Raw genomic sequence first — 26,187 nt, 5'->3', positions numbered from 1 at the left:
GGGCTCTGTCCGCGCGAAGCCCCCGCTGCCGTGGAAGCTCGCCCCGGGTGCCCCTAACGCCTGTGCCTCTCTTCACAGACATCATGGTCGACTCGCCGGATGAGCAGTCCATCGTGACTTACGTGGCCCAGTTTCTGGAACGTTTCCCGGAGCTGGAAGTCGTATGTTTGTTTTCTTTACCTTTCATTCAGAGATGTGCGTTTCCTCCGCTGGCTGTGGGAGGAAGCGGGGCCCCTGGCTGTGTGGCGCGACAGCCGTGAGGGTCAAATGGAGCTCCGGTCCCCGAACGTTGTCTTGCCACGTCTTCACGTCGGCGTTCTACGTAGCGTATGAACTCAAAGCGAGGTGGGGGTGAGGGCAGAAACGTAGACAGTCCCGCCTCTCACGGGCTCTTTTGTACCAGACTCTGCCATGGTCGGAACAGGTGCGCGCTGCCCCTGTGTGTCTGCTATTTGTTCCTTAGGTGCTGGTGGGTGGGACGCCGTAGCAGGCTCCCAGGTTTTAGCAGAGTGTTTAAAATGATCCAAGAGAGCGAGTGTTCGTGGGCAAGTCTTCCTGTCTCCAGCATCTCAGACTGTGTTTGGCGACAGACATTGTTGGAGCCGCATCAGACCTTGGAGAGGTTGTCGCGGTGCCACTGCATCTCCCGCCCTGCCTGGGCGCAGCCTGGAGCTGACGCTATGGCAGCAGCGACGCAAACAATGCCCTCATTTACTGCTTGTATCTGTGATGCGCGCACACCTGGTGCTGGCTCGGGGATGTGGGTTCTTGACCTTGGACGCCTTGCTGTAATGGGGAGAGCGGTCAGGGGTCAGCAGATGCGTGATCATTTCAGGTGTTCTAAGTGTGCGCTCATCAGAGCAGCTGTTTTAGCTGGCGGTTGCTCAGGTTGTCCCCAAGCAGTGCGGGGTGGCTCAGAGTCATGGGCCTCCTGTTACCCATGAGGCTTTGCCAGCTCAGAGAGGCTTAGAAACCTCCCCAGGGTCACACAGATGCCAAGTGCAGAGCCAGGGTTGGCCCCTGTGTCTGTGATGCCGAAGTTCAAGCTTTTAGGCCCCCTACAATGGACAGCGGGGATCTGGGATCCACTTTGTACAGAAGATCCAGGCAGGGTTTTGGTGCTTGGCGTTCCCGCTGGTACCGATCTGTGTGTTTCCTGTCTGTCTGTACATCACCTGACGCTGCCCCAGGGCATTGGGAGCAGGAATGCCTTTCGGGTTCTGCTGTGTGAGCTCAGGCTGGTTTCTTGCCCTCTCTGATGCCTGGTACAGCTGTGCACATACATTTCCTGTTTTGGGGCCGTGTGAAGGGTAAGTGCCTACATGAAGTCCCCAGGGCTGTGTGGGGCACAAGAGTTGACGTGGTGCTGGTTGGCAACTCCTCTGCAGTTCAGTTGCCCTGGCCCCTTGCTGAATTCCGAAACATGGGGCACTGGGGCTTTCAGTTACTCTGTAGGCGGGGTTTGAGATCCACTCGAACCTTACGGTATTTGAGGAGAGCCAAGGCCACGGCCAGGATTCAGCACATCTGATACTTGGAAGTCTCCGGTGCTGGGGTCAGAGACTGAACGTGGAGAAAGAGAGGCCGGCCAAGAAACAGTGCCTGCCGAAAGGCAGCCTGGTTGTCCGAGCACGGTCGTCCGTGCAGCGGGAGCCACTCACGTCCCTAAGGGAATGCAGACCAGCGCTCCCCACGTGCGGGACGCCCAGGGAGCTGGCCCTGCGCAGGTCCGCCGAAGGAGCGCCTGTGAGCCTGGAGAGGCCTGGCCACGGGCACACGTCTGCCTCGCTGTGCGGTCCCGCCTACAGGTTCTCTGGTAAACGTGTCACATGCCCTTGACAGGGGTGTGTCTTGTGCTGCCAGCCTGTCACTGGGATCCTAATGGCCTATAGACTGATTGATAGGTGATTGATAGGTAATTGTTCTGCTCTTTCTATCAATCGGCATAGGAGAGAAATATTCTTAAAGATCCAACTGTGATTTGGATCTGTGGATGTATCGCTCCTCTTAGTTCTGGTTTTGCTTTGCACGTGCTGAGCTGGGCTGTTAAGTGCATGGGTGTTTAGGGTTGTATTTTCCTGATGACTGGATCTTTTCGTTTTAATGAAGTTTGTCATGTATTTTAATCCCCTCAACTTTATTATTTTTGCTTTAGACAGAAGACTCTTTTTAAAAAAAGCTTTGAAATGGTCTTTTCTGGTAACTGTATATTTACCATGTGGACACTTGATCCAGGCTTCTCTAGTGATCACCTCTCCTTCAGCCGGAAGCATTGCCCGTGTCTCCTTAGGGGTTGGCTAATGCTTGTTCTAGAACCTTTGCAGATTCCAGCCCTGGGGCGGCTTGTACCGACTGCTTCTGCTCTTGATTTGGGGTTTCGTTCCCCTGATGCTTCACGTTTGAATTCACTCTGTGCCAGGCCTGGCGTGCAGAATAACAGTAGAGATTGAGCTCAGTGAGTTGTTTGTGCCTTAGAAAATGTGGTCCCTCCTCAAACAAGCACCGAGGAGGGGGAGCTGCTCATTGTGGTCGCTTCGGGAGTTGACAGGAGCTGTGCTGTGGTCTTACAGAGTCTTGGCTCTCAGGTTTCTGCTGTTTGGAGCAAGGGGGTCAGTCTTGCATCCAAAGGTAGGTACGCACGCGGTACCACCAAGGTCCTTCCCAGTGCATCCGAAGGCAGGCACCCACGCGGTACCACCAAGGTCCTTCCCAATGTATCCGAAGGCAGGCACCCACGCCACACCACCAAGGTCCTTCCCAATGTATCCGAAGGTGAGCACCCACGCGGTACCACCAAGGTCCTTCCCAGTGCATCCGAAGGCAGGCACCTACGCGGTACCACCAAGGTCCTTCTCTGCTTTTCAGCCCTGCCCTCAGTGAGCCCTGCACAGCTGTGGGGACTGTGTGGGAGAAGGAGCATGGGGGATGGGTGTGGATTAGGAGCGCTTTCAGCTTCAGGCTCTCACGCAGCCCACGAAAGCGGGAAAGCTGTGGCTGGTCTCACTTTATACACAGTGACGGCTGTCCGCCCGGCCCGGCCTGGCCATGGCCCGCAGGCACGGATCAGCTGAGTCTCTGATCATAGAAAGGCTCCTCCTGCCTGGAGCCAGCTTCTTTGTAGCTGTGGTTTTTAAAGCCTCCATGGAGGCCAGTGTTGTGGTGCAGCAGTAAGGACAACGCCGGCAGTGCTGGCGTCCCTATGGGCAAGGGTTTGTGTCCCAGCTGCGCCACTTCCAGTCCAGCTCCCTGCTAATGGAGCAGAGGGTGACCCAAAAGTCTGGGCCCCTGCTACCCACGCGGGAGGCCCAGATGAATCTCCTGGCTCAGCCCTGGCCGTTGTGGCCGTCTGAGGAGTGAACCAGCAGATGGGAGATCTCTCCGTGTCTCTCCCTCTCTCTCTGAAACTGACTTGCAAATAAACAAATCTTTTTTAAAAATGGTATGAAGGTAATTCCAAAAGCTCTTAAGAATTGGAACTGAACGTTTATTTTGGTGCAAAAAAATATGGAAGTCCATGTGTACAAGGAGTCTTCACACAGTTCACAAGGGGTGGTGTTGCGAGGCAGCCAGTTAAGCTCCTGCCGCCCACAACACCAGCCTCCCGTATTGGAGTGCGGCTCGAGTCCTGAGAGCTTGCATTTGAGGAGCTCCCGTCTGGTGTGCCTGGAAAGGCCTTTGATGGAGGCCCCAGTGCCCATGTGGGAGATCAGTGGAGCTCTGGGCTCCTGGCTTTGGCCTGACCCAGCCCTGGCTGATGCAGCCATCTGGGGAGTGAACCTGCTCGCTTTCTCTCCTCTGTCCCTCTGCCTTTTGGATAAATAAATCTTTAAAAATAAAACCCAAATGTTCATGAAAAGTGTATATGTCCTGGAAGATACTACCATGGAGCTCAACATCTTTTGCGTCAGAATAAATGTATCTTTTTTTTAAAAAGATTTATTTATTTATTTGAAAGTCGGAGTTACACAGAGTGAGGAGAGGCAGAGGGAGAGGGGGAGAGAGAGAGGTCTTCCATCAGATGGTTCACTCCCCAGATGGCTGTAATGGCCAGAGCTGCGCTGATCCGAAGCCAGGAGCCAGGAGGTTCTTCTGGGTCTCCCAAGTAGGTGCAGGGGCTCAAGGACTTGGGCCATCTTCCACTGCTTTCCCAGGCCATAGCAGAGAGCTGGATAGGAAGTGGAGCAGCGGGGTCTCGAGCCAGAGCCCATAGGGGATGTCGGCACTGTAGGCCAGGATGTTAACCCACTGCGCTACAGCGCCGGCCCCAGAATGAATGTCTTTTAACTTGATTTTTCCACAACCGTGTTGACGGACCCTCGTGTTTCGTGTTTCCATTTCGCCAATGCCTCCCCACGTCTGCAGAGTCCTCTGCCCCCGTGTCCGTCCCGTGTGCCTTTCTCCGCCTCGCGTGTGTTCTGAGGCACAGGCTGCACTGGACGCTCTGCTGAAGTCACGTTGTCCCGTGCTTCTCTGCAGGAGGACTTCATGGAATCAGATAAAGAGATCCCCATCGAATCCACCTTTGTCCGCATCAAAGAAACCCCTTCGGAACAGGAGAGCAAAATCCTGCTGGTGACGGAAAACGGGGAGTGCGCCTACACCGTGAGCCACGACACCAGCCACCCGCCACCCCCCAAGGTCTTCGTCTGCGACTCGCCCGAGAGCGTGAAGGGCACGTGCCTGAGCAGCAGCCGCGCCCTGTCCGACAGCTCCTCCGACTTCATGCACCAGATCATCGACCAGGTCCTCCAGGGCAGCCCGGGGAAGACGGGCAGCACCGGCGAGCCGCCCCTGGAGTCTTCCATCTTAGCCACCAGGAAGGACGGCCGCAGGTCCAACTCACTGCCCATCAAGAAAACCGTCCACTTCGAGGCCGACGTGTGCAAGGACGCCTCCTGCAGCAAGGACCCCTTCTACACGCAAGACCTGCGCTTCGAAGGGAGCCCGCAAGTGGCGCAGGATGGACAGGGGCCGGCAGCTGACGCCGCAGAGAACCAGGGGCTGCAGCACGAAGTCGCCAAGACCCCAGAGGCAGCCCCCAAAGGGGTCCCTGGGGGTGTCCCTGCGGCTGCCGGGCCCCTCGGCAGCTCCCAGCCTCCCTCTCCCTGCAATGGCGCCGAGGAGAGCCCAGCAAGTCGTAGAGAAGAAAGTCACCCTCCTCCACCCCCCACAGAAGACACCCTGATGGCCAGCTCCTTGGAGGTCAAGGTGAAGCTGCTGACCGTGGAGGCTATGGACAAAGACGAGTGTTTCGACAGCATACCATTAAAAGCCTCGAAGTTTAGCAACGACCTGGTAGATTTTGCTTCCACCAGCCGAGCTGTCGGCGAGGTCCCTTCCCCTCGTGAGAAGACACCTGCTGAGGACGAGGGCTTTGAGGATCAGGATGAAAACGTAGGTAAAAGCAGCGCCAAGTCCGCCCACAAAAGGCAGGAGTCCTCGGAATGCCAGGTGGAGTCCAGCGAACATGAACTTCCCAGCGATGCTGGACCGGAAGAGACAGCAGAGAGAAAGCCAGAGGTGTACGAAAAGGCCAAGAGGAAATCCACCTGCCGCCGTCGCCGCAGCCGTGGGGAGGGGGAGGAGGAGGAAGGCGAAGGCCTGCAGGGGCCTGGCGGGGAGCTTCCTTCCAACCCCACCAGCAGCAGCGTCAGCCTGGAGAGGCTCGGGAGTCCCGGCAAAGACGGCGTGGACTTCACACCCTCGCCACCGCTGTCCAAGGTCTCGGTGATCCCGCACGACCTCTTCTACTACCCGCACTACGAGGTGCCCCTGGCTGCGGTGCTGGAGGCGTACGCCGAGGGCACCGAGGACTTGAAGATGGAGGAGATGGATCTGGGCGAGCAGGAGGGGGGCTGTTTGCACGACCTGCACCCCAGGGAGGAGGCCGACGCCTCCTGGAGCAGCTACAGCTTCTCGGGGCCAGGCGAGGGCCTCCCGGGGGCCAGCGACCTGGGGCCGGATCCCAACAAGGGTGCCACGGGTGCCACCCCGGCTTCAGATCCTGCCCCTCCAGACCCCCACGAGGACCACCAGCCGAGGCAGACCGAAGAGAGTGACCCTGTGGAGAGCCAGCAGGTACTGGTGGGAGGTTGGGGGACCAGGGCTGTTTGTGCTTCTCCCCCAGGAGCATGGGGGTGGCCGCTTCGCTCACAGGCACCCCAGGGTGCAGGACTCAGGAGGCGTCCACTGGAGCCTCGTCCAGGGCAGGCTCAGCAGCATCCTGAAACCTCGTGCCCTGGGCCCCTCCCTGGCCTCGCCCCTTCCTGCCCTGGTCACAGGGCTGCGTGAGGGCCAGGCAAGGTCGTGCGGAGGATCCAGCAGGGAAGGGGCATTGATCATTTTCAAAGCAGTTGCCGGGCCCGGGGGTCTGGCCTGGCAGGTAAGGCGCCGCTCCGAATGGCCACGGCCCACTCCGAAGTGCCTGAGGCCCAAGCCTGCCTCCAGCTTCCACCCCAGCGCCCTGCTGATACACACCCTGGGAGGCAGCACGTGATGGCTCATGGAGCCAGGTCCCACGTGGGACCTGCCACCCACCTGGGAGCCTTGGAGCGAGTTCCCCGCTCAGAGCGTCAGCCTAGACCAGCTTGGCTATCGTGGGCATCTGGGAGCAGAATAGTAAACATTCTTTCTCTCCCTTCCTCTCTCTCATTAAAAAGCCAAAAAAATTAGTAATCATGGCTAACATCTAGTGCAAATTTGGTGAGCTGACAGCTCCCCCACTCCCACCCCCATCTCCTGCGGCACCCTGGGAAAGATACAGGAGGCCCCACGTTAGGCTCCAGTCTTGATTTTTTTAAGGCCTTTTGCCTGTTGGCCACTGATCCTCGGCCCCTGATGTAAGAGGACGCTCACTCTGAGCCTGGGCAGTGGCCACACGCTTGTCTGTCTGCTCCTTTCACCGTGCCCAGCTCCAGGAGTGAGAAGAGAGCAGGTGCAAGGGGCCCAGGGCTGCTGCCACCAGGGAGGGGGGGAGGGAAAGAGAGGTGAGGAAAAGTGGGCCTTCCTGCCCATGCCTGGTTACCCAGCTCTCCCACTGCAGCACCTGGAATCCAGGGGGTAGATCCCAAACCACACGGGCTGTGCACCTGCTGGGCACAGCTCTGGTCAGAACCTGGGCGTGGCCCCTTGGGTGACTCACCTGCTCACCCAGTCCAGCCCACAGAGAGATGGATGCTCCCCAGACACAGGCCCCATCCGACCACTGCCCTTCTCCAGGCGGCAGGTAGAGTCTGATTCCTAAGCATGATCTAGATTCTTCTTCTCTCCGACCTGGCTGCCCACCCCTCTGTGTCCTCTCTCCAAGCCCCCTCCTCCCTGGCTCCCAGAAACCCCACACTCTTCCTGTGCCTCCAGGTTAAACTGGCCTGGTCCTGCCACCTGGAATGCCCTTCCCCACCCTTTACTTGGGAATCTGTTCTTCACTCTGCAGAGCCCAAAGCAAAGACACCTCCTCCCGGGAGCCTTCCCAGTTCTTCCCAGGCGGAACTGCTGCTCCCTCACCTATAGCCAATCATATTTTTGACAGGTGAACCCTCAAGTGCTTTTGTTTTTCACTCCCAGGGGAGAGAGTGTCATTGTGATTTTGGACCCTAGAGCTCAGCACAGGGCCTGCCACTGCAGGGCTGAGAGGCGTGTTGTAGGCTGGTTTGAGGGTGCAAGGTAAGTGGAGCCCAGAGGTACAGGCACAGCTCTGGCTGTAGCAGTGGAGGGCCAAGGTCACGGGGGGCTCGCAGGTTCATGGGAGGAAGGAGAAAGCCTCACACCCTGGGAGGGGCTGTAGGACACTCAGGATTAGCGTGGCTTTGTCCAGACCAGGGGAGGAGCTGCCCGGAGCAGAATTCTCAAGGTCGAGAGCACACCTGGCAGGAGCGGTGGCTGCAAGGGCAGGGCAGCTGCTGCCTGTTCTCTGTGTGGGACTGAGGGAGAGGAGGGCCAGGTGGCTCCGCCGGGGACCCCACCTGCCACCTTCCTTCCCCCACAGGAGGAACTGGTCCCTGCCCCCCACCCTACCCCACCCACAGGCTGCGTGCCGACTTCTCCCCTGCCTGCTGTTCTTCCTGGAGAGACCCTAAAAAGCCAGCAGGTTAGAGGCGTCCTTCCCTGAGATGAGCCTTTGCTGTCCTCACCTTGGGGTGCAGGACGGGGTCACAGTCTCTGGCTTATGGGCCAGAAACAGGAAAGAGAACAGAGCGCATGTAGGGAGGGATCCCGAGTCACACCCCTGCCTCTCTGGGTCCCTAACACGACTGATGGACGTGGCCATCATTCTTCCATGCCCTGTGTCCAGTAGTTGGCACAGGCGCTGGAGCACCTGCACACGGACAGGTGGCTCGAGGCAGGAGATGGTGAACGGAATCCACGTCTCTCTCCCTCATGGCCAGAGCTCCGGCAGACAGCCGTGTACCTCCATCACTGGGCCTCGTGTTCCCCAGCCAGATGGGAGGGAGAGCGTTGCGCCGGCACCACTTGGCCCTTGTCCACGGCCCCTGGTGCTCACCTGTGCAGCCAGGACCCCCCCTCCCCCCCACCAGCCTTGCACTTGGCTCCTGAGAGCAGGGGATGTCCAGGGGGAGACAGAAAGGGGCATTTCTCTGATTCTTGGCCCTCCTTTAAAAAAAGGAAAAATAGTTTCCCAGTTGGAGGGACTTGAAAACCGCAAGTATTTCTCATATTTTTTTTTTCCAGAAAGGTCTCCTCATTGCCCCTTTCAGAAGAGGTGACGCTAGCTTGATGATGGAGGAGGGGAGCAGGCTTGAGTTGCTGCCTGGGCTGTGATCTGCCTGTGCCTGGGCCGAACCAGCTTTCACTCTGACACCTGTTCTGCAGGTTCTTCCAGCCCCCCACTGGGAGTCCTGAGAGGCAGCTCTGGGTTCCCCAAAGGGCACTGCTGGTGGTTTCTCAGTACCTGGGGCAGGCAGCAAAGATTCTTCCCTACTAAGTAAAAGCTGGGGAGAGGGCGCCGTGACCTGCCTTGGCCAAGGCACAGTGACCGTGTCCTCCCACAAATCACCCTCGTCTGTGTGGTGCTCTCCAGACTGCACCCTGGAGGAAGTGGTCAGTAGTAAGTGTACCCATTTGATAGACAAAGAAACTGAGGCTCAAAGAGGTAGCACCAGTTGCCCAAGGTCACATAACTTGGAACCGGCTCGTCCTGATTCTAAAGCTCTCACAGTTTGTATTCCACCGTTTGAATTCTGCCCAGGGATCGGGAGCCAGGGGCAGGCTGACAGGATCCACAGGGCCCAGAATGGGCTGGGCTGGAGCTGAGGCCGTGTGGGCGTCTCCGTGGGAATACTGACTTGCCTTTGGCTGCTTTGTCTTGCAGTCCCAGGACCCCCCAGGCTTGGAACCTGTAGCAAACCCCTTAGAAGCAAAGGTAGTGGAAGAATCGATCAGCAGTAAAAAGAAGGAGAAACGGAAGCACGTGGACCACGTGGAAAGCTCATTGTTTGTAGCGGCTGGGGCTGTGCGATCCTCGGATGACCTGGAAGATGACCCCGGAGACCGCAGAGTCCCGTCCAGGTACGTGGCTTCTCGGTACCCTCTGTGGGGTCGGCTCTGATGGGGGCGGGGGCGCCACTGCCCTGGGTCCCACAGAAATCCTCATTGTCTGTGCCCAGCGGCCCCCCACCCCGCACCTGCTCACAGGAGTGAGCCGGGGAGGGCGTGAACTCCCCCGTCAGTGTGCACAGCTGCAGTCGGTACGTGGGCGGGGGCGCTGTCCGCCTGCCGCCCCCTGGCACACAGAGAACCGTCCGTGGGGTCTTCTCACCGACTTCCAGCTTGCGGCCCGAGGGGACCTTCATCCCCGCCGCGTGGAAGCTGGACGTGAACCTGAGTGTCCGGCTTCTCCCACGAGTTGGTCCCCAGGAAGGGAGGGAGGGAGGACGATGAGCTCTGGTGGTCCCGGGTCGCCAGCCCTCGCCATGTTCTGGTGCTTCATCCTCACTCTCTGATTCTTCATCTCGCCAGAGGGGTTGGGGCCACAGCACCGCCCCGCCCAGGGACTGGCAGAGTGGGGTCTGACCCCATAGTCCAGGCCCCTGGTGGCCTGCGTGGTGTGTGAAGGCCGGTAACTGGAGGGTGAGCCGTGGGGTGCCCAGACAGGGAGAGGCAGAGGAGGGCCCGCAGGGGCCCGGGTTTCCGTCTCTGCCCGCTTTGCTACCGCATCTGGGCTGTGGGGAGGCAGAGTCCGTGGTGAGGAAGGCTGCCGCCAGCTTCGCCCACGGCTGCCTGGGGCCGTATCCCTGCCCCTACACGTGACTGCTTGGCACACACGCGTGCAGCCAGGCCCGGGGACTTGGGAGAGAGTGTGGCGGCTCAAAGGACATTCAGGCAGGGTCTTTGCTCCAGGGAAGTAAGATGTCCCCATCTGTTCTGCAAGGACTGGGGGGCTGGAGAGAGCCTGGGGGCTTCACATTTAGGCCCCTGGGGGCAGGTGAAGAGAGGCCTCAGGTGGCCAGAGGCCTGAGCAGGCCTCTGAGCCGAGTGTCAAGAGGAACAAAAAACAAACAAACAAAAAAAAAAAAAAGAAAGAAAGAAAAGAAAATCAAAACAAAAACAAAAAAAGAAAGAAGAAAAAAACAAAACAAAAAAAGAGATAAGAGGGACTTGTGGAGGGGCAGAGTCTGCAGGTGGAAGAGACAAGAGCAGACCGCTGGGCCCACGGCTCCTCAGCAGGTGCTGGTAAAGGGGGGTGGGCAGCGAGGGGAGCCGGTGGGGTGAGGATGGGCAGACCAGTGTCCTGCAGGTGCCAGGGTCCCCGGCTGGAGCATCCCAAGTTGTGCACGTGTATTGAGATCTCAGCCTGGGTTCGTTTCAAAGCACCAGCTGGTGCTGGTGAAGACGAGACAAAAGGGAGAAGGCGAGGCCGGCGCCGCGGCTCACTAGGCTAATCCTCCGCCTTGCGGCGCCGACACACCGGGTTCTAGTCCCGGTCGGGGCACCGATCCTGTCCCGGTTGCCCCTCTTCCAGGCCAGCTCTCTGCTGTGGCCAGGGAGTGCAGTGGAGGATGGCCCAAGTGCTTGGGCCCTGCACCCCATGGGAGACCAGGATAAGTACCTGGCTCCTGCCATCGGATCAGCGCGGTGCGCCGGCCGCAGCACGCCAGCCGCGGCAGTCACTGGAGGGTGAACCAACGGCAAAAAGGAAGACCTTTCTCTCTGTCTCTCTCTCTCACTGTCCACTCTGCCTGTCAAAAAAAAAAAAAAAAAAAAAGGAGAAGGCGAAAGAGGCGGAAGCAGGAAAAGCCAAGCCCTTTGGTGTCCTTTGGTGTCCCTGGGAAGGGGCCCTGCAGATGGCTTCCTCGGAACTTTGCATCGGCCGGCAGCACTCACGTGCCCGCCACAGACACCGCGAATCTCTCCCGGAACCTCGTAGCCCAGGTGGAAGCCTAGCAGCACTGAGGCGTGCTCCTGAAGGGGAAAGAGCGAGCCCCGGAGCCACGCCCCTGCTCGCTCCCGTGTAGGGGTGCAGGCTGTGCAGCCCCCAGCCCCCAGGAGCAGAAAGGTCTCTGATTCCAGAGCGCTTCAGGTTTGGGAATATTTGCACAGACTGTACGTGGTGAACATCCCGGATCCAGGAATCCTAAATTCCCCAATCCTGTGTGGTCCCACACTTCCAGAGGGTCCGTGCTGGGAAGTTTCCAGTTTCCGAGCCCTTCGGACTTGGGGTGTGGGGATGAGGGATGCTCCGCCTGGCCCAGCAACCCCTTGGTACCCCAGAAAATGGCACTTCCCAGAGGTCAGCCCCTGGCCCACAGTGAGGACATGGGACCCCTCTTCCCAAGTGCAGGAGGTTTTGTTCTGGTCTGCCTCCATCTGGTCACTCCCCATGGCTTCCCGTTGGTCTAGGAGAGACACCTGCCACCCAGAGCCCACACGGTCTCCGTCTCTCAGCCTTGTCTTCATCCACCCTGGCACTGGGCCCCCGGTCCTCGGCTCAGTAACTGAAACGCCTCATCTCCCTCCTCTCCTCCCCAAGCTTCCCCTCGGTCTGAACGCTGTCCCCTGCCTGCTCCTGCCTCGTGTCCTCTCTGTCTTCTGGGGTTTCAGCTCCACTTCCACCTCTTCCAAGCAGCCTTCTTGGATTCTCCCAAGCTGTTTTGCATCCTGCTTTGTAGCTGCCTCCCTTGTACCTCACAGCGCTTGCTAAAGCTGTAGGCGCTCAGATCATTGGTGTTTGCTAGCTGTCTCCGCCCCCGCCCCGCCCCCACCCCCGCCCTGGATGGCAGGGGCTGTGTGTGCAGAGTTCACCAGCACAACACCTGCCTTGCAGTTGGCATTCAGGAAAGATTCCTTGGGTGAGTAAGGGAGCGAACGAGAGAAGCTCGGGCTTCCCCAGTCTGCTGTTGGGGCAGGAGACAGGTCCCCAGCCCCTGGCCTGCACACAGAGGCTCTTGATAGATTTGCTGAATGAGTTCCGGGTGCGAAGCCACACTGAGGGTTCTGTAAAACAAAGCCACCGGGAAGACGCATCCTCCCCTCCTGGTGAGGAGGCACTTGTGACACACCTGTGGGGACAGGTGTGCAGGTGCAGGTGGCTGACTTACTGCACTCCCCTGGCTCCCAGGCACCAGGCTCTCTTCCGTCTTCGCAGGTGCATTTGGCTTGTTTCTGGGCTGGAAAAGCAGCCAGGAAAAAGTAGCAGAGTTTTGGGAGCCAGGACCGGAGATCCCTAAGCCTAGCACAGCTCTTGGCACACAGAAGGTGCACAGTAACCGTTAGCTGGCCACGTGCCCATTGCGAGGGGAGAGCTGGGAGAGGGGTCAGCAGTGGGCAGGAACACCGGAGCTGTTGCTGGTGCATTCCCTGGGGGTAAACTCTTGGTCAGATGCCTTTTTCCTGGATCCCAGGACGCCCCAGTGTGGGCCTGCCGGGAGCAGACAGAAATGACTTCCCCGTGCCCCGTGCATTGGCGTCCAACACCTTGTTCTGCTGGGCAGCGAAAAGGGGCCTGCTGCTCTCCCCTCTCCGTCCCATCAGCTCTGTGAGCAGGAGGGGCGAGAATGGCGACCCATTTCACAGATGAGAAAAACCAATCAGAGATACAAGCACTTGGCTGGCATTGCCAGCAAGTCAGCCAGGAGCCTCCATCCTGGGCCAGCCAGCCCTGTCGGGGGACAGAGGCGTGATGCAGGCTGTGGTCAGCAAATGAGCTCGTGTGTGTGGAAGGCAGGCAGGCCACATCCAAGACTCACGAGCAGAGAGCAGGAGCCCTGGCAAGCGGCTCTGGTTCCGGGTCTCGGCCCAGGTCTGACTTTAACTTGTGGCGGCCCTCTCGCCAGTCCCAAGACCTCAGGGTGCTTGGAAGCGAGGGGCCTGCCCGCCCTACATCCTGTGGGTTCGAAGGATATGCAGCCTTCCTTCTGATTAAACTAACGTTGCTTTGCCTCGTGCGAGGGCCCGGTGTTCATCTCTAGGCCCCGTGCAGTAGGCGCACGGTGGCCCACAGGGGCCTGTGGCGGAACGCTCTCATTTTGGTCCCCACGTGGGGGTCTGGGGGTGGGGATTCTCCTGCACCTGAGCCCAAGGGACCCCCAGGTGGCACCGACTCAAATCCTGTGCTTGTTTTGCAGGACTAGCCACAGTGACTCCAGCATTTACCTGCGGCCACATACTAATAGGTCTTTGGAATCGGTTAGTATGTGAGTTTCTTCTCCCTGCCACCGCCCCTGCTAACCCGTTCCTCTCCGCCCTTCCTCCTCCCCAGCCCAGAGCTTGGAGGGTACTGACCTGTTCCAGCTATGCTTTTGGATAGAAGACAAACACATTGAACCTTGTCGTTAAGCACAGTCCAATCGGATGTCCAGTCTGGGCAATAAGGGATGTAAATAAAGTGATGATTTTAAAGCCCAAAGGCCTCTTTGTTATAAAAAAAAAAAAAATGCATCCAAGACACCACCGCTCCCCCACCCCACCCCCGGCCCAGCGCCCGCACACAGACCCAGGGAGATTCTGTTCACAGAGAGAGGCGCGACTTCAGCCCTGGGGTCGGCCCACTCCACGTACACAGGGGCTGAGTCCCTGGTGCAGCAGCGCCCGTCAGGCTGTAGGTGGTGGGAGGGGCGTCAGGAGAGGGCGGGGCGGCGGGGGAGGGTGGGGGTGGGGAGCTGCCCATTTAGATTTAGTGCTGTGATTTTGGACATAGACGTTTGCAGTATTGAGGGAAGCATGGCTTGCTCGGCTTTGTGTGTTTTAAAAAAAAATCATCTTATTTTGTGTTTCAGAGATTTCATCTTTACTAATTGGGTTGCGGGTTTTGTTTATAAATTTCACTGTAGGATCATTTTAGCTATGTTCACTCGAGGAACGCAGCTGATCCGGATGACAGGAGGCACCGAATACTAACCAGGTGGGTGGCGCTGCTCAATTCCGCAACCGGATTTCCTCGGGGGCGGCTGCTCCCCGCCTGTGCTTTGTGAATAATCTGGGCTCCTGCAAGAACTAGTAGCTGCTCCAGGGAGCACGAGGGTGAATTCAGTGAGCGTGGGAGGGCGAAGTGGATATTAATGGACAGTGATGGGCAGGCAAGGTTGGGGAAATGACTCAGCCTGGGGGGTTCAGGGTTAGGAGCCCACAGCCACATTTACATAGTGCAGCATCCTTTTCTTTTAGGTTTACTGATTTATGAGAGAGAGAGAGAGAGAGAGAGAGAGAGAGAGAGAGATCCTCTGTCTACTGGTTCACGCCCCAAATAGCTATAATGACCCGGGCTGGGCCAGTCTGAAACCAGGGTTCAGGAACTCCATCCTGGTCTCTCACCTGGGCAGGGGTATCCAAAGACCTGGGCCCTTACCCACGGCCTTCCCAGGAGCTGGCTGAGGGACCTGAACTGGCAGCATGACATGGGATGTTGGCGTCACAGGCGGCAGTTTAGTTCCCGCCCCACGGCCCCGGCCCCGCCCCGGCCCCGGCCCCAGCCAGACGTGCAGTGTCCCCACAGAGCTGGGAGAGGCGGGAGTGGGCTTGCTGAGGCCGTTCCCTGCTGTGCCCTGACCACCATGTTTATTCTGTCACCACTGCAGGTACAATACTGAGCGGCTCACTGAGCTGATTTTACAGTTTTATGGCATCAGAGCAGATCTGAAGAGGGAGTACAAGCATGCCAGAATGTCCATGAAAGTATTTCTTCCCGTCGGGCTCCTAGCAGCCCTCTCGAAGGCTCCTTGCAGTAGGGCTGCCCGTTAGAGCCCGGGGGACCCAGGGCGCGCGCCCGACCCGGCCACTCTGAGCGCGCCTCATCCCTGTTCCAGCCACGGCGTCACACGCGGCAGCCGTCTGGGTTTTGTTTTCCCGTGGATTCCAATGGGCCTGGGGAGGGACTTACATGACGGGCATCAGAACGCTGCGTCTGAGTAGTGCCCAGCCCCTGGCAGTGTGGTCCTCGGACCGCCAGCCTCCTCCCCACAGTCCGACAAAAAGAGGGGAGCTGACCCTCACTTCCCTGCCCCAAGATGGAAATGTACACGCTGGTTGGCAGCAAGGCCGCACGGGCTCGTGGGGAGGCTGCAGCTCTGGCTGTGTGGGCCGGGGCCGGGGGAGGTCAAGCCTGCAGGGTTGACAGGTGCAGGTGCGCTGGCCACGCTTTCAACACCAAGCATTTATTGCCTTGGGAATAAAAAATACACATCCTTTACACTTATTTACATTGACAATCTTTTTTAAAGATGTATTTTATTTCAAAGGCAGAATTACAGAGAGAGAGGGAGAGAGACAGAGAGAAATCTTCCATCCCAAATGGCCAAGCAGCCAGGGCTGGGCCAGACAGAAGCCAGGAGCTTGTTCCAGGTCTCCCACGTGGATGCAGGGGCCCAACGACGTGGGCCATCCTCCACCGCCTTCCCAGGCGCATTAGCAGGGAGCTGGATGGGAAATGGAGCAGCCGGGACTCCAGCCAGCCCGTATGGGATGCCGGCCCTATGTAGACAGTTTTAAGAAAGAGAAGGCAGCGCAGGGAGCCGGCCGTCGTCTGCCTGGGCAGCACTGAGTGTGCCGCTGGCTGTGAATGTTTGATCCCTGCCCCGCTTCTCGGGGTGGCTGGGGGGATGTGGTCCGCACTCCCCCTAATCCACATCACACACCGCTGAAGGACCCTCCGGGCAGCTCCGGGCCCCTGCCCCTTTCCTCTGTGGAAGTTTGGGTCTGCAGCTGCTGTCCACCTCTGAGCTGCCTGCAAAATTACAGAAGGAAGCTAAAGCTGACCAGGGGGAGTCTAGTTGTGACTGCAAAGATGACGAGCCAGAGCCTAGCTGGGTGGGGTAAGGGTGGGGCCTGCCTTGGTTCATTTGCCTGAGCCGGCTTTTTTGACAGCGTGTATCACTGGGGAGCCCTGTTCCTTCAGATGACTCCCAGGGTCCCCCGCGTCCACATGGTGCTGCACCCCGGCCCAGTGCCAGCTCTGTGGAGCCTCCACCCTTGAGTCTCGACTTGTCCATCTGCAGAATGGGGCTAATCGCCCCTCCTAGTGTTGTAGAGGTGAACGGAGTATGTGGGAGCTCCCAGGGCTTCCCGGGCAGCCAGCCCCCTGCCTGGGGCCACACGGCAGGTGGGGGACGGGTGGTGCTGGGTGGAGTCTGCCCTCCGGGGACCCGCTTGTAACTGCCATCCTCTGTGGTGTGTCCTGCAGGAAGGCCGACAACTCGGGCGAAGCCGCGGCGCCAGGGACGCACAGCCCGCACAGCGACTCCCTGACCCAGCTGGTGCAGCAGCCGGACCTAGTGTATTTCATCCTCTTCCTGTGGCTCCTGGTTTACTGCCTGCTGCTCTTCCCACAGCTGGATGTCAACAGACTCTGACGTGTGTCTGGATAATAAAGAGACAGGACCCTGAGCAGGGGAGGGGTCTTTTATATCTCGGGTTCTGGGCGGGGTCCTGCCTCCCGAGGAGGCTCAGGCCGCCTCCCCCTGTTGTTGCTTCGGGTTCCTGTTTCCTTGTCCTTTGGTGAGACCTGAGCATGCTTTTCTCCTGGACTGTGTGCCCAGAACTCAGGCGCAGCTTGGTCGGAGAGTAACCATCCTTACTTATATGGAGCCCAAACTCAGATGTTAGCTCATCGCAAATGCAGATTTTTAAGGAGCTCTTGGATGCGGGTCCCAGGCTGAGCCCCCGCTTGTGGGAGACCTGCTACCCCGTCCTCCAGGAGGGTGTGTGAGTGGAGCTGTGGGGCTCTGGCACCTGTTGCTACCTGGTGATCGCTGGACAAGCACGACCAGGGAATGGTGAAACCAGGGAAGCCAGAGAAGGTGGTGTTATAGCCACGGACCACTTCGCTCACCCTGGTTTCGGGGTGGTGGGGTGCACTTGGAATTCACGCTTGTGTTGTTTGGATTGGAAAGAGCGGGGATTTTAAAATCTTTTCCATCTAGGGGTCAGTCTAGACGTGGCATTGAAAGCAGAGCTCTGGTTGGGGTGGGCCCTGAGACACTCCCCACCCCCCCAGCCTCACTGACTGCTCCTGAGACTCCTGTCTCGTTCTCAGGGTCCCACAGGGAAGAACCTCCAGGAGGACTAGAGGGGGGCGGGGCTGATGTTGGACGCACAGGAGTCACTACCGCGTGCACCTGCCTCATGGCGTGGACATCCTTGGTGCTTGGTTGCCATGGGTTTCTCAAAGACGCCTTCTGGGAAGCACCGGGAGTGGGCAGGGCAGGTGGTCTGTGCAAGGAGGGAAGCCCGCTCCCCACTGACACCTTCCACGGCCCTGGGTTCCCTCTCCTCTTTTTCTTGCCAAAACCCAGGTCAGTGGAGACCATGTGCTGCTCCCTGCCCCCACCTCCCAGGAAGCACGTAGTAAGCCCCCCTGGTAAGATAGTGCACTGTTAGGAGAGGCCTCTGGGAGCAGCTTGTTTAATCTAGCCCAGGCGGCAGAGCAGGTTGGCCAACAACCCACAAGGGACAAACTTGAAGGAGCTCACCGGCTGGGGCTGCCACCTCTGATAGATAACTTCCACCCACGCACCAATATCTGAAACAAAGATAAAATGGCCGGATAAAAGTCCTCATTTAGCACATCCGAACATCGTAGGCCAGCTGTCAACCTTAGTTTTGCTCCTGCATTCTGCCCATGAAGAGGTAGTGTTCGCCTTCGACCTCAGCGCCTGTTCCCTCTGGAACAGCCCGGCCGGCCTTGTCACTGATGTTCTCACTCCAGGAATCGCAGGACCTCGCTTAAGCCAAGGAGCAGGTTTCAAGTCTGCAGAATCCCAGCAGGGAGGGCCCGTCTGCGTGGATGACAGCCCGATCTGGCCTCGCCACCAATCCTGAATGTGGTCCAGCCCTCGACTTGCCCTCGCCAAGAGAATGGCCGTCCCCTGGCCATGAGCTGTTGGGAGCTTGGAGTGAGTCCATCCCAGAGGCCAAGAACTCGGTGGAAAAAGAGCTAATTGATGAGCCCCTGGTGTGGGAGGCTGGGAGGTGCAGATGGTCACGAGTGCGTGTGTGATCCTTGCAAACCCTGGCACCGCTGGATCCCTGCTACGTTAGCTGTTTGATGAGCTGGGGAGGGGCTGACCCGAGAGTGAATCATCTCCTGTTACGTGTCCAGACCCCATTCAGAAAAATCTCCGTCGACAACTTGCAACATTGCAGAGAATGGCCGCTGGCGCCGTGCCTGGAAGTCCTTAGGTTCGGGCTGGCACTAAACTGATTTTTTTCTTGAAGGGCGGACATCTCATTTGAGTCTCTGCTGACTTGGATGAGGCTGGATGTGGGAGGCTAGGGGACAGGCCACCCCTCTGCAGGTGAGGCTTTTCTCTGGTTCCCTGGAGGTCACCACGTTTGACTCTTAGCTGTTTCTTTGCATTTTTACGTGATGTGCTCACCCTCTCCTGTTAAGCTGTGTGTAGAAACATCGGCTGACTTGCTGTCAACGGTCATGAGCCTTTAGCCTTGCCGGCACCCTGAGTGTGGCTGCGGCACGGTATCTAGATCTCCCTAGGGTGCGGTGTGGACGGCACTGCGGGTGTCTGAGGAGCGTGTGTGATGCCCCCGCCGTGACTTCTTAGTGGCCTGAGGAAGGGGAGTGCAGGATTGCAAGTTAAGTATTGCAAATGTTTGCAGCCTCAGTCTCGAAAGTCTAAAAGAGCCATCCTCGTGTGATTTCCTGTCTTCCTTGTGCCCTTACCCACGAGTGGCTGAGCATAGAGTTCTGAGTGGAAGATCACGCCCCGCCCCCACTGTCCTGGTCCCTGGGCCTTGGCAGGGGCTGGGCTGCCTCTCTCTCTCCCTGGAAACGCTCCTGGTCTCCTCCTTGGAGTTGCCTGCACTGCCTTGGTGCGGGTCCGGTGCTGCTGCGCCTGGTGCTGACGTCCCTGGCAGGTGTCTTACCTTCTCTCGTAGCTACGTTCTTTCTCTCTGAGCTACCTGCTGTTCCAGTGCGGAACCTCCTAAGCGGATCCTGTAATATTTGTATCTTTTCTGTTTCTCATCTCTTTATGGTCCTGGTCTGCTTTCCCTGAAGAATATCCCACTTTATCTTCCCTAGGAGGAATGTCGGGTTTGATTTTGGATGGTGAGACGTTGTGGTGGCTCCTTGTTTTGTTACCCAGTGGCCTGTGCAGTTCCCGTGTCTCTCTGTGGATGCTGATGCGTGTGTTTGGGGATGCACGGTGCTGCTCCCTGCTTCGCCTTTTTGTCTTAGAGTCCCCATTCTCTGGGTGGGCTCAATCTCATGTCCCAGGTTTTCCTGGGACATCTGTTCATGCCGTAGCACTGTTCCAGTTAAGAGCCAGGCAGCAAGAAGCCGAGTGGGCGCTCTGTGTGTCAGCTGTGGCTTTTCTCTAAGGCCAGCAGGTGGGCACCTGGACTCACTGCTCGGGAACCCTACTAGGTGTCAGTATTTGCAGGTTTTTCCTCTGGAACCCATTTTTTTTAGAGCTATTTCCACTGTTCTCCCACCTGGCAAAGAAGGACATACACAGGGCTGCAACAGCCATAGCGCACCCTTGGGAAATTTCAAAATTGGTATCCATGGGGCAGAAACCACCCAGAACACAGACTTGACCCGCAGAGACCACCTCTGCCCCCTCCTCCAGGCAGACGCCACAGGTTTGCTTCCTGCGCCTCCTGGATCTTCTGCCTCCCGTGACACTAGTCTGCAGCAGCCACGTGGCTTCTGGGGCTCTCTTTGCTACCCTCACTTCATTTAGGAAACGAGTTTGCCGACGAAGCAACGGTTTGGGTTCTCTGTTGCCTGGTACTTGGAACATGGCCGGCATTTCCTTCTGGAAGTTTGTGTCTTGCCCTCCTTGCGACTACAGGATTGTCATGGGCTTCCTGGTCATGGGAGAGGGGCTCCCCCAGGGCCTGGGACAAGAAGTACTGTGCCCAGGACGTGTGTGTTCAGCGTGGGGACCCTGCCCCCTGCAGTGCTTGCCTGCTACTTGGTGGCAGGGTCAGAAGCACTGGGCAGCCTGCACAGTGGATCTCTGTGAGTCACTGATGATCTGCGAGCCCTAGGGAGGGTGTGGGGGCCCCTGGCCTCTAAGGCATGAGAGGCGGGAGCTCAGAAAGGGGGAGTGACTCACGCTCTGCTGGCTGGAGGCCTCGGGTCAGCCATACTCATTCCCAAGTACATCTTCTCCAGTGTGACAGCCTTCGGCGGCGGCTGCTGACCTCTGCGTGCACCCTCCCTCCCCAGCTTGCCAAGGACCCAGAACACCCGGAGCTAATGGAGTGCGTGCCTCCCCACACGTCCGTGTCGGTTGTGGCTGCTTCTATCTGTCGGTCCTCTTTCTCTGTTTGTCCGGGAGGGCAGCTGCGCGTGAACTCTTCCACCCTTTTGCTTAAACCTCAGGAGAGGCTCCAGGAGCGGCAGTGGAGTTTGGAGGCGTGGCCTCTTTTTCCTTTGTGCCGGAGCCCCCTTCCTCAGGGACCCACTCTGAGCCCCTCACCTGTCTTCCTCGGGAGTCCCAGAAGTGGGCCGTGCCGGAGCTTCCGGCCACCATGGCTTCTCAGAGCCTCCCCAGAGACGCTCTTGCCAGGATGCCAGAGCCCAGGTGCGGTCCTCATTTGACACCACATCTAGGGGAGATGAACCGTCCCGGGCCTGCAGCGCCCCTGCATCATGAGTTGTTCTCCCGGCCCAGCCTGCTCTGACCTCCAGGTCCGGGACCTGGGTTGGGCGGTTGAAGCCAGGGGCCACCACGGGTTGCCCGTGACGTCTGTTGGTGCAGGAGGCGCCTCTCGTGGGCACCTCCTGAGGAGCAAGTCAGCAGTGCAGGCAGGTGAGCTCAGGGCGAGTAGTCGTGCAGGTGGCCCGAGGTGTGAGCCGACTCTCCCACTCCCCCCGTGTGTCTTCGCGCTCCCCCTGAGCACCCAGCTCTCCTCGTTCGGACCTTTAAGGGCCCCATGGTGGCCTTTGGGCCTTGCCATTACTGCATTGTTGTGTGCGGGACAGGGCCCGGGATGTGCCTGGTCGAGTGTGGGGTGCAGAACAGAGACCTGGACTTGGCAGGGGCCATCAGCCTCCCTGAGCTGAGTGTTCTGGACCTGCTGCCCTGTGGGCCGTGAGGATGCTTAGCTGTATTTGGCGTTTGTGCCGAGAGCCTGGAGAGAAACACAGCAGCGAGCAGTTGTCTCTAGCCAAGGTCGTGGCAGCAGCATGCCTAAAATACTCCCCACCCCGTGGGAAAAAAGACAACCAGTATTCTGTGCTGTTTGGCCAAGTTGTTTTTAAATAGCAACTCAGCAAGCCGTGGCCCTGAGACCCTGCTGACCCTTGGACGCCAAGTAGCTGCTGCCTGCGAGGGTTTCCTTAAATGAACCATTGCCTTGTTTTTGTTTTTTAAGCTCTCCGGGAGGCGTCCTGGGACTAGGAGAGAGGGCAGGTTGGGGGTCAGCCAGATCTAGTTTGGGATCCCTGCTCTGTCGCTGGATTTTGGGGTGGCGTTGGGCACGTTGGTGGCATCCCTCTGAGCTCCTATACAGGGGACACACTCAGCACACACCTGTTTAATGAACGGGGCCTTCCTTGCCAGCCTGTGGTGGGCTTGCAGGCTTCGTAGGAGCCCTCGCTCTCCACGCCCCTCCTCCCCGGGCGACGACCACCTCTCTTTTCCCAGCGTTCAGTTTATCATGGCTTCCCCAGTCCCGCACCTTCCTGCCGGCCGCCCTGTCTCAACTTCAAACACTTGCCTTTCGCCATAGGAGGTGTAAGCCCCGTACACTCATGTATACATTTGAACCTTCCCACGGTCATGGGAGGTGTTAACTTCAGGGAGGAAGCCAAAGCACAGGATGGGAAAGCAGCGAGGTTGTAGCTCGGAGCTGGCAAGTGGCAGAACCGGAAACGGAATGTGGAGACTGATTTTCAAACGTTGATTTTCACTCTCAGCTTCGTGCTCAGGAAAGAGTTGTGCCCTAGCGAAATGCCGGTTCTTGGAGACTTTGGCTCAGTTGGCAAGTTGTGGGCGGGAAGATAAGGTTTACTTCTCACCTCGCCGTCCCCTGCACCTGCTGGCGCCCAGCCCTATATCCTAGCTGCAGCAGGCTGCCCTTCGTACTCACATCAAAAGGATTAGGGAAGTCCCAGTTGTGTTTGAGCCAATGGATGCAACTATGCAACCAAAGTGACTGCTTCCAAAGAGCCCGGCCCAGCAAAATCGCAGCATCTAAAATGAAAGAGGGTTCTTCAGGGACTTCAGCCAGCTGCATCCTGCTCCCAGCTGTTCCTCTGGCCTCCTCCAACACTCACTTCTCAGCGTAGGAAATGTAGCAAAAAAGCAAAGTGGAGTATGCCTGGGCAGAGCGAGGTTGAATTGTGGGGGGGGAGGGGTGGGCATGGGGAGGAATTTGGAAAGCAGTTAAGTCACCACCCAGCGCCCTGCCTCCCACATCGTAGTGCCCGGGTTTGAGCCCCAGCGCTGCCTCCCATCCGGCTCCCTGTCGGTGTGCACCCTGGCAGGCTCAGTAGTCGAGGCCCTGCTACTCACATGGAGATCCAGATTGAGTTCCAGGCTCCTGGTTCCAGCCTGGCCCAGCCCTAGTTCCCTGGCTGTTACCGGTGTTTGGGAGCTGAACCAGCACATGACATTCTGTCTGCCCCACCCCCCTCTCTGCATTTGAAATAAATAAATAAATATTTAAAAATTTTTATGTATGCGAATGGAGACTGAATTGTATGGATGAAGTCATGCCTGGTTGGTCTTTGATATAGGGATCATTATTTTTCCTTTGTTTCAAGTTTAAAAATTGTGATTTTTGCATTAGTACCCAAAAAATAGAAAATTCACTGGATTTTTTTTAAAAACTGATTTTTTTTGGTATTTATTTGAAAGCTAGAATTACAGAGAGAGGGAGAGGCAGAGAGAGAGCTCGTCTGTCTGCTGGTTCACTCCCCAAATGGCCAGGGCCGGGCCAGACCAGGCCAAAGGCAAGACTCAGGAGCTTCATCTGCGTCTCCCATGTGGCCCGGGGGCCCAAGCACTTGGGCCATCTTCCGCTGCTTTTCCGGGTGCCTTAGCGGGAAGCTAGATTGGAAGTGGAGCAGCTGGGGCTTGAACTGGTACCCACCTGGGATGCCGGCATCACAGTCTGTGGCTTAACCTGCTGTGCCACCACACTGGCCCCTCTTGCAGTAGCCACCTCTTTGAGCCCCACTGGGTTCCAGAGGAGCATACTCTGTGCGAGCTCCTGCCAAGGAGCAGAGCACAGGGGGGAGTGGCCCAAAGGTCACGCAAGCGCTGAGACACTTGGCTGCGAGAGCTCTGGGAGTGCCTGTACTGTGGGGACCTGGGGATCAGGAACCCACATCTGAGCTCTGCTCACCTGTAGACAACGTTTAAAAAGACCTCTCTAGGTTTAACAATCCAAAGGGTAGCACGTTTATTTTTGTGTTTCCATGAGTGGCCTATTGCTTAAAATGAATGCACTTCTCTAAATAAGCGAGCTTTGCCTCTTTGCTTTTATGTGTGAGAAAGGTGCCTTTGGGAAAAGCTGGGAAAACTGGCCGTTCACGGTGTGGGATGCAAGTTGGAGTAGAACCTGGGGGATCTGCCTCTCGGGGCTCCAGGGTGGAGTTTGTCTCAAGTTAGCGTCTGAAATTGACTCAACTCCCAAGGAATTTCTTTTGGATTTGGAAGTTCAGCTGCAGGCGTACATAGCTGTGAACGGCTAGACTCTTCCCCGTCCATGAGTATGGGCTTGAACTACGCCATCAGCCAAGACTTCCACTTGGCGTCCCAGCTGTCCATGAGGCAGTAGCGTCAGCCGAGGCTGGCAAGTCTGTGGACAGTGCCCTGAAGGTGGGAGTGGCGCCTGCGGGGAGCTGTGCTGACGACGACACCTGCCCTTTGCTGTGGAGCGTGGACCGGATCAGGGAGCCTGCGTCACTCGCATCGGGCTGATACTGGCTGAAGACCGGCAGCAAGACAGGGAAATGGTTGTTCCCCGCTGTGTGCCATGGGGACGCGTTATGAAGCCTGGTCGTGAGTGTGTCAGAGCCATCGCGTTGCAGGGTAACCGATGTCGTCTTTGTGCTGGGCTCCCGGATACATGGAACAGATGTATTAATGTTACTGTGATGTCACGGCAGGGCTTAACTGTCAGACTTTTTACTGAGAGCTCCAAGAGAACTATTGAGGGGAAAAGTGAGATGTTATTTTGTAGTACAAGGATTATTTTGTCTGTTTATAGATGCTTAGGAACAACTTTGTAAAAAAAAAGGAGGGGGGGACTTTGTAAAAAATTATTGTATGAATGTATACTCTTATTTATTGATTATTGTAAATTAAGATATAAATGGCTATTTGCATAATTTATACTGGTGGGAAATTAGCTGGAGCATTTGTTATTTGACTGTTTTCTATTAAGGAATATTGGGTTTGGTGCTATGATGAATGATCTTGTAAAATTATACATCTTCTTCAGGAGATTTTTGAATATAAATTCCTTGAATTGACCATCTCACTGGTGACACTTCATTGGTGTCTGTGCTCTTGCTAACTAGCGATGGCCCAGCAGATACCCTGTGCCAAGGTCAAGGTGAATCCAGCTGTCCTTAGGTCTGCGGAGACTGTAGGGAAGGTGCCCTTGGCAGACTGTGCAGAGAGACTTCAAAAGGTGGTGGGAATGAAGTTAGAAGATAAGTCTATGGAGGTGCAAAATATTTTCAAATCAATGCATATGGCCGGCACCGCGGCTCACTAGGCTAATCCTCCGCCTGCGGCGCCGGCACACCAGGTTCTAGTCCCGGTTGGGGCGCCAGTTCTGTCCCAGTTGCTCCTCTTCCAGTCCAGCTCTCTGCTGTGGCCTGGGAGTGCAGTGGAGGATGGCCCAAGTGCTTGGGCCCTGCACCTGCATGGGAGACCAAGAGGAAGCACCTGGCTCCTGGCTTCGAATGGGTGCAACGCGCCGGCCATAGTGGCCATTTGTGGGGTGAACCGACGGAAGGAAGACCTTTCTCTCTGTCTCTCTCTCTCTCACTGTATAACTCTGCCTGTCCAACAACAAAAAAAAGAAAAGAAATCAATGCATAGTTTTTTTGAGGGTGTGTATTTTCCGTGAACTTTATGAAGACCCCCTTCCTGTTAACTTGGCCTTGAGCATTTGTGTGTGAAGCTCCAAGAAGGAGTCACAGTAGAACATCATGCCTCAGTTTCCATGAGGCATTGGCTCTGGGACCCCAAATCCGTGGTGCTCAAGTGCCTTGCACAAAATTGCATAGTATCAGGGCCAGCATTATGGTGCCGGCATCCCGTACTGGAGCACCAGTTCTAGTCCCAGCTGCTCTTCTGGTCCAGCTCCCTATGAATGCGCCTGGGAAAGTAGTGGAAGATGGCCCAAGTGCTTGGATCTCTACCACCCACATGGGAGACCCGGATGGAGTTCCTGGCTCCTGGCTTCAGCCTGGCCCAGCCCCATTGTTGCGGCCATTTGGGGAGTGAACCAGCAAATGGAAGATTTCTCTCTTTGTCACTCTGCCTTTCAAATTAAAAAAAAAAAAAGCTTTAAAAATAGCATAATATTTGCATAAAACCTACACACATCATCTGCACATTAGGGTCATGTCAGGTTTCTTATAATATCTAATACACGTAAGTACTACCTGTAGATAGTCACTATACTGTATTGTGTAGGGAATGACAACGAGGAAAAATGTCTATATGCTCAGCACAAGCCCATTTTCCCCCGAGGATTCTCAGTCCACGGTAGATTGAGTCGGCAGGTGCGGAGGCAGTGGCTACA

At 57.1% G+C, this 26,187-nt stretch overlaps 1 protein-coding gene across 2 annotated transcripts in view; it reads left to right on the top strand.

Annotated features, from left to right (window-relative positions):
- The window catches only part of CLMN (calmin), a 101,431-nt gene extending 76,525 nt beyond the window's left edge, over nucleotides 1-24,906 (top strand). Inside the window, exons 8-13 of one of the 2 annotated variants that reach the window (XM_062181097.1) lie at nucleotides 79-161; nucleotides 4,477-6,078; nucleotides 9,329-9,525; nucleotides 13,581-13,641; nucleotides 14,286-14,356; nucleotides 16,631-24,906. In XM_062181097.1, the coding sequence (XP_062037081.1) occupies nucleotides 79-161; nucleotides 4,477-6,078; nucleotides 9,329-9,525; nucleotides 13,581-13,641; nucleotides 14,286-14,356; nucleotides 16,631-16,799 (2,183 nt within the window). In that variant the 3' untranslated portion in view covers nucleotides 16,800-24,906. Of the gene's footprint in view, nucleotides 1-78; nucleotides 162-4,476; nucleotides 6,079-9,328; nucleotides 9,526-13,580; nucleotides 13,650-14,285; nucleotides 14,357-16,630 lie in introns of both variants that reach the window. The other variant, XM_062181098.1, reaches the window with a different exon arrangement.
- Nucleotides 24,907-26,187: the final 1,281 nt, after the last annotated feature.

The sequence above is a fragment of the Lepus europaeus genome, chromosome 22 (assembly GCF_033115175.1).
Source record: "Lepus europaeus isolate LE1 chromosome 22, mLepTim1.pri, whole genome shotgun sequence".
Lineage (NCBI taxonomy): Eukaryota > Metazoa > Chordata > Mammalia > Lagomorpha > Leporidae > Lepus > Lepus europaeus.
The sequence above is the reverse complement of the archived record's forward strand: the minus strand, read 5'-3'. Positions and strand labels throughout refer to the sequence as shown.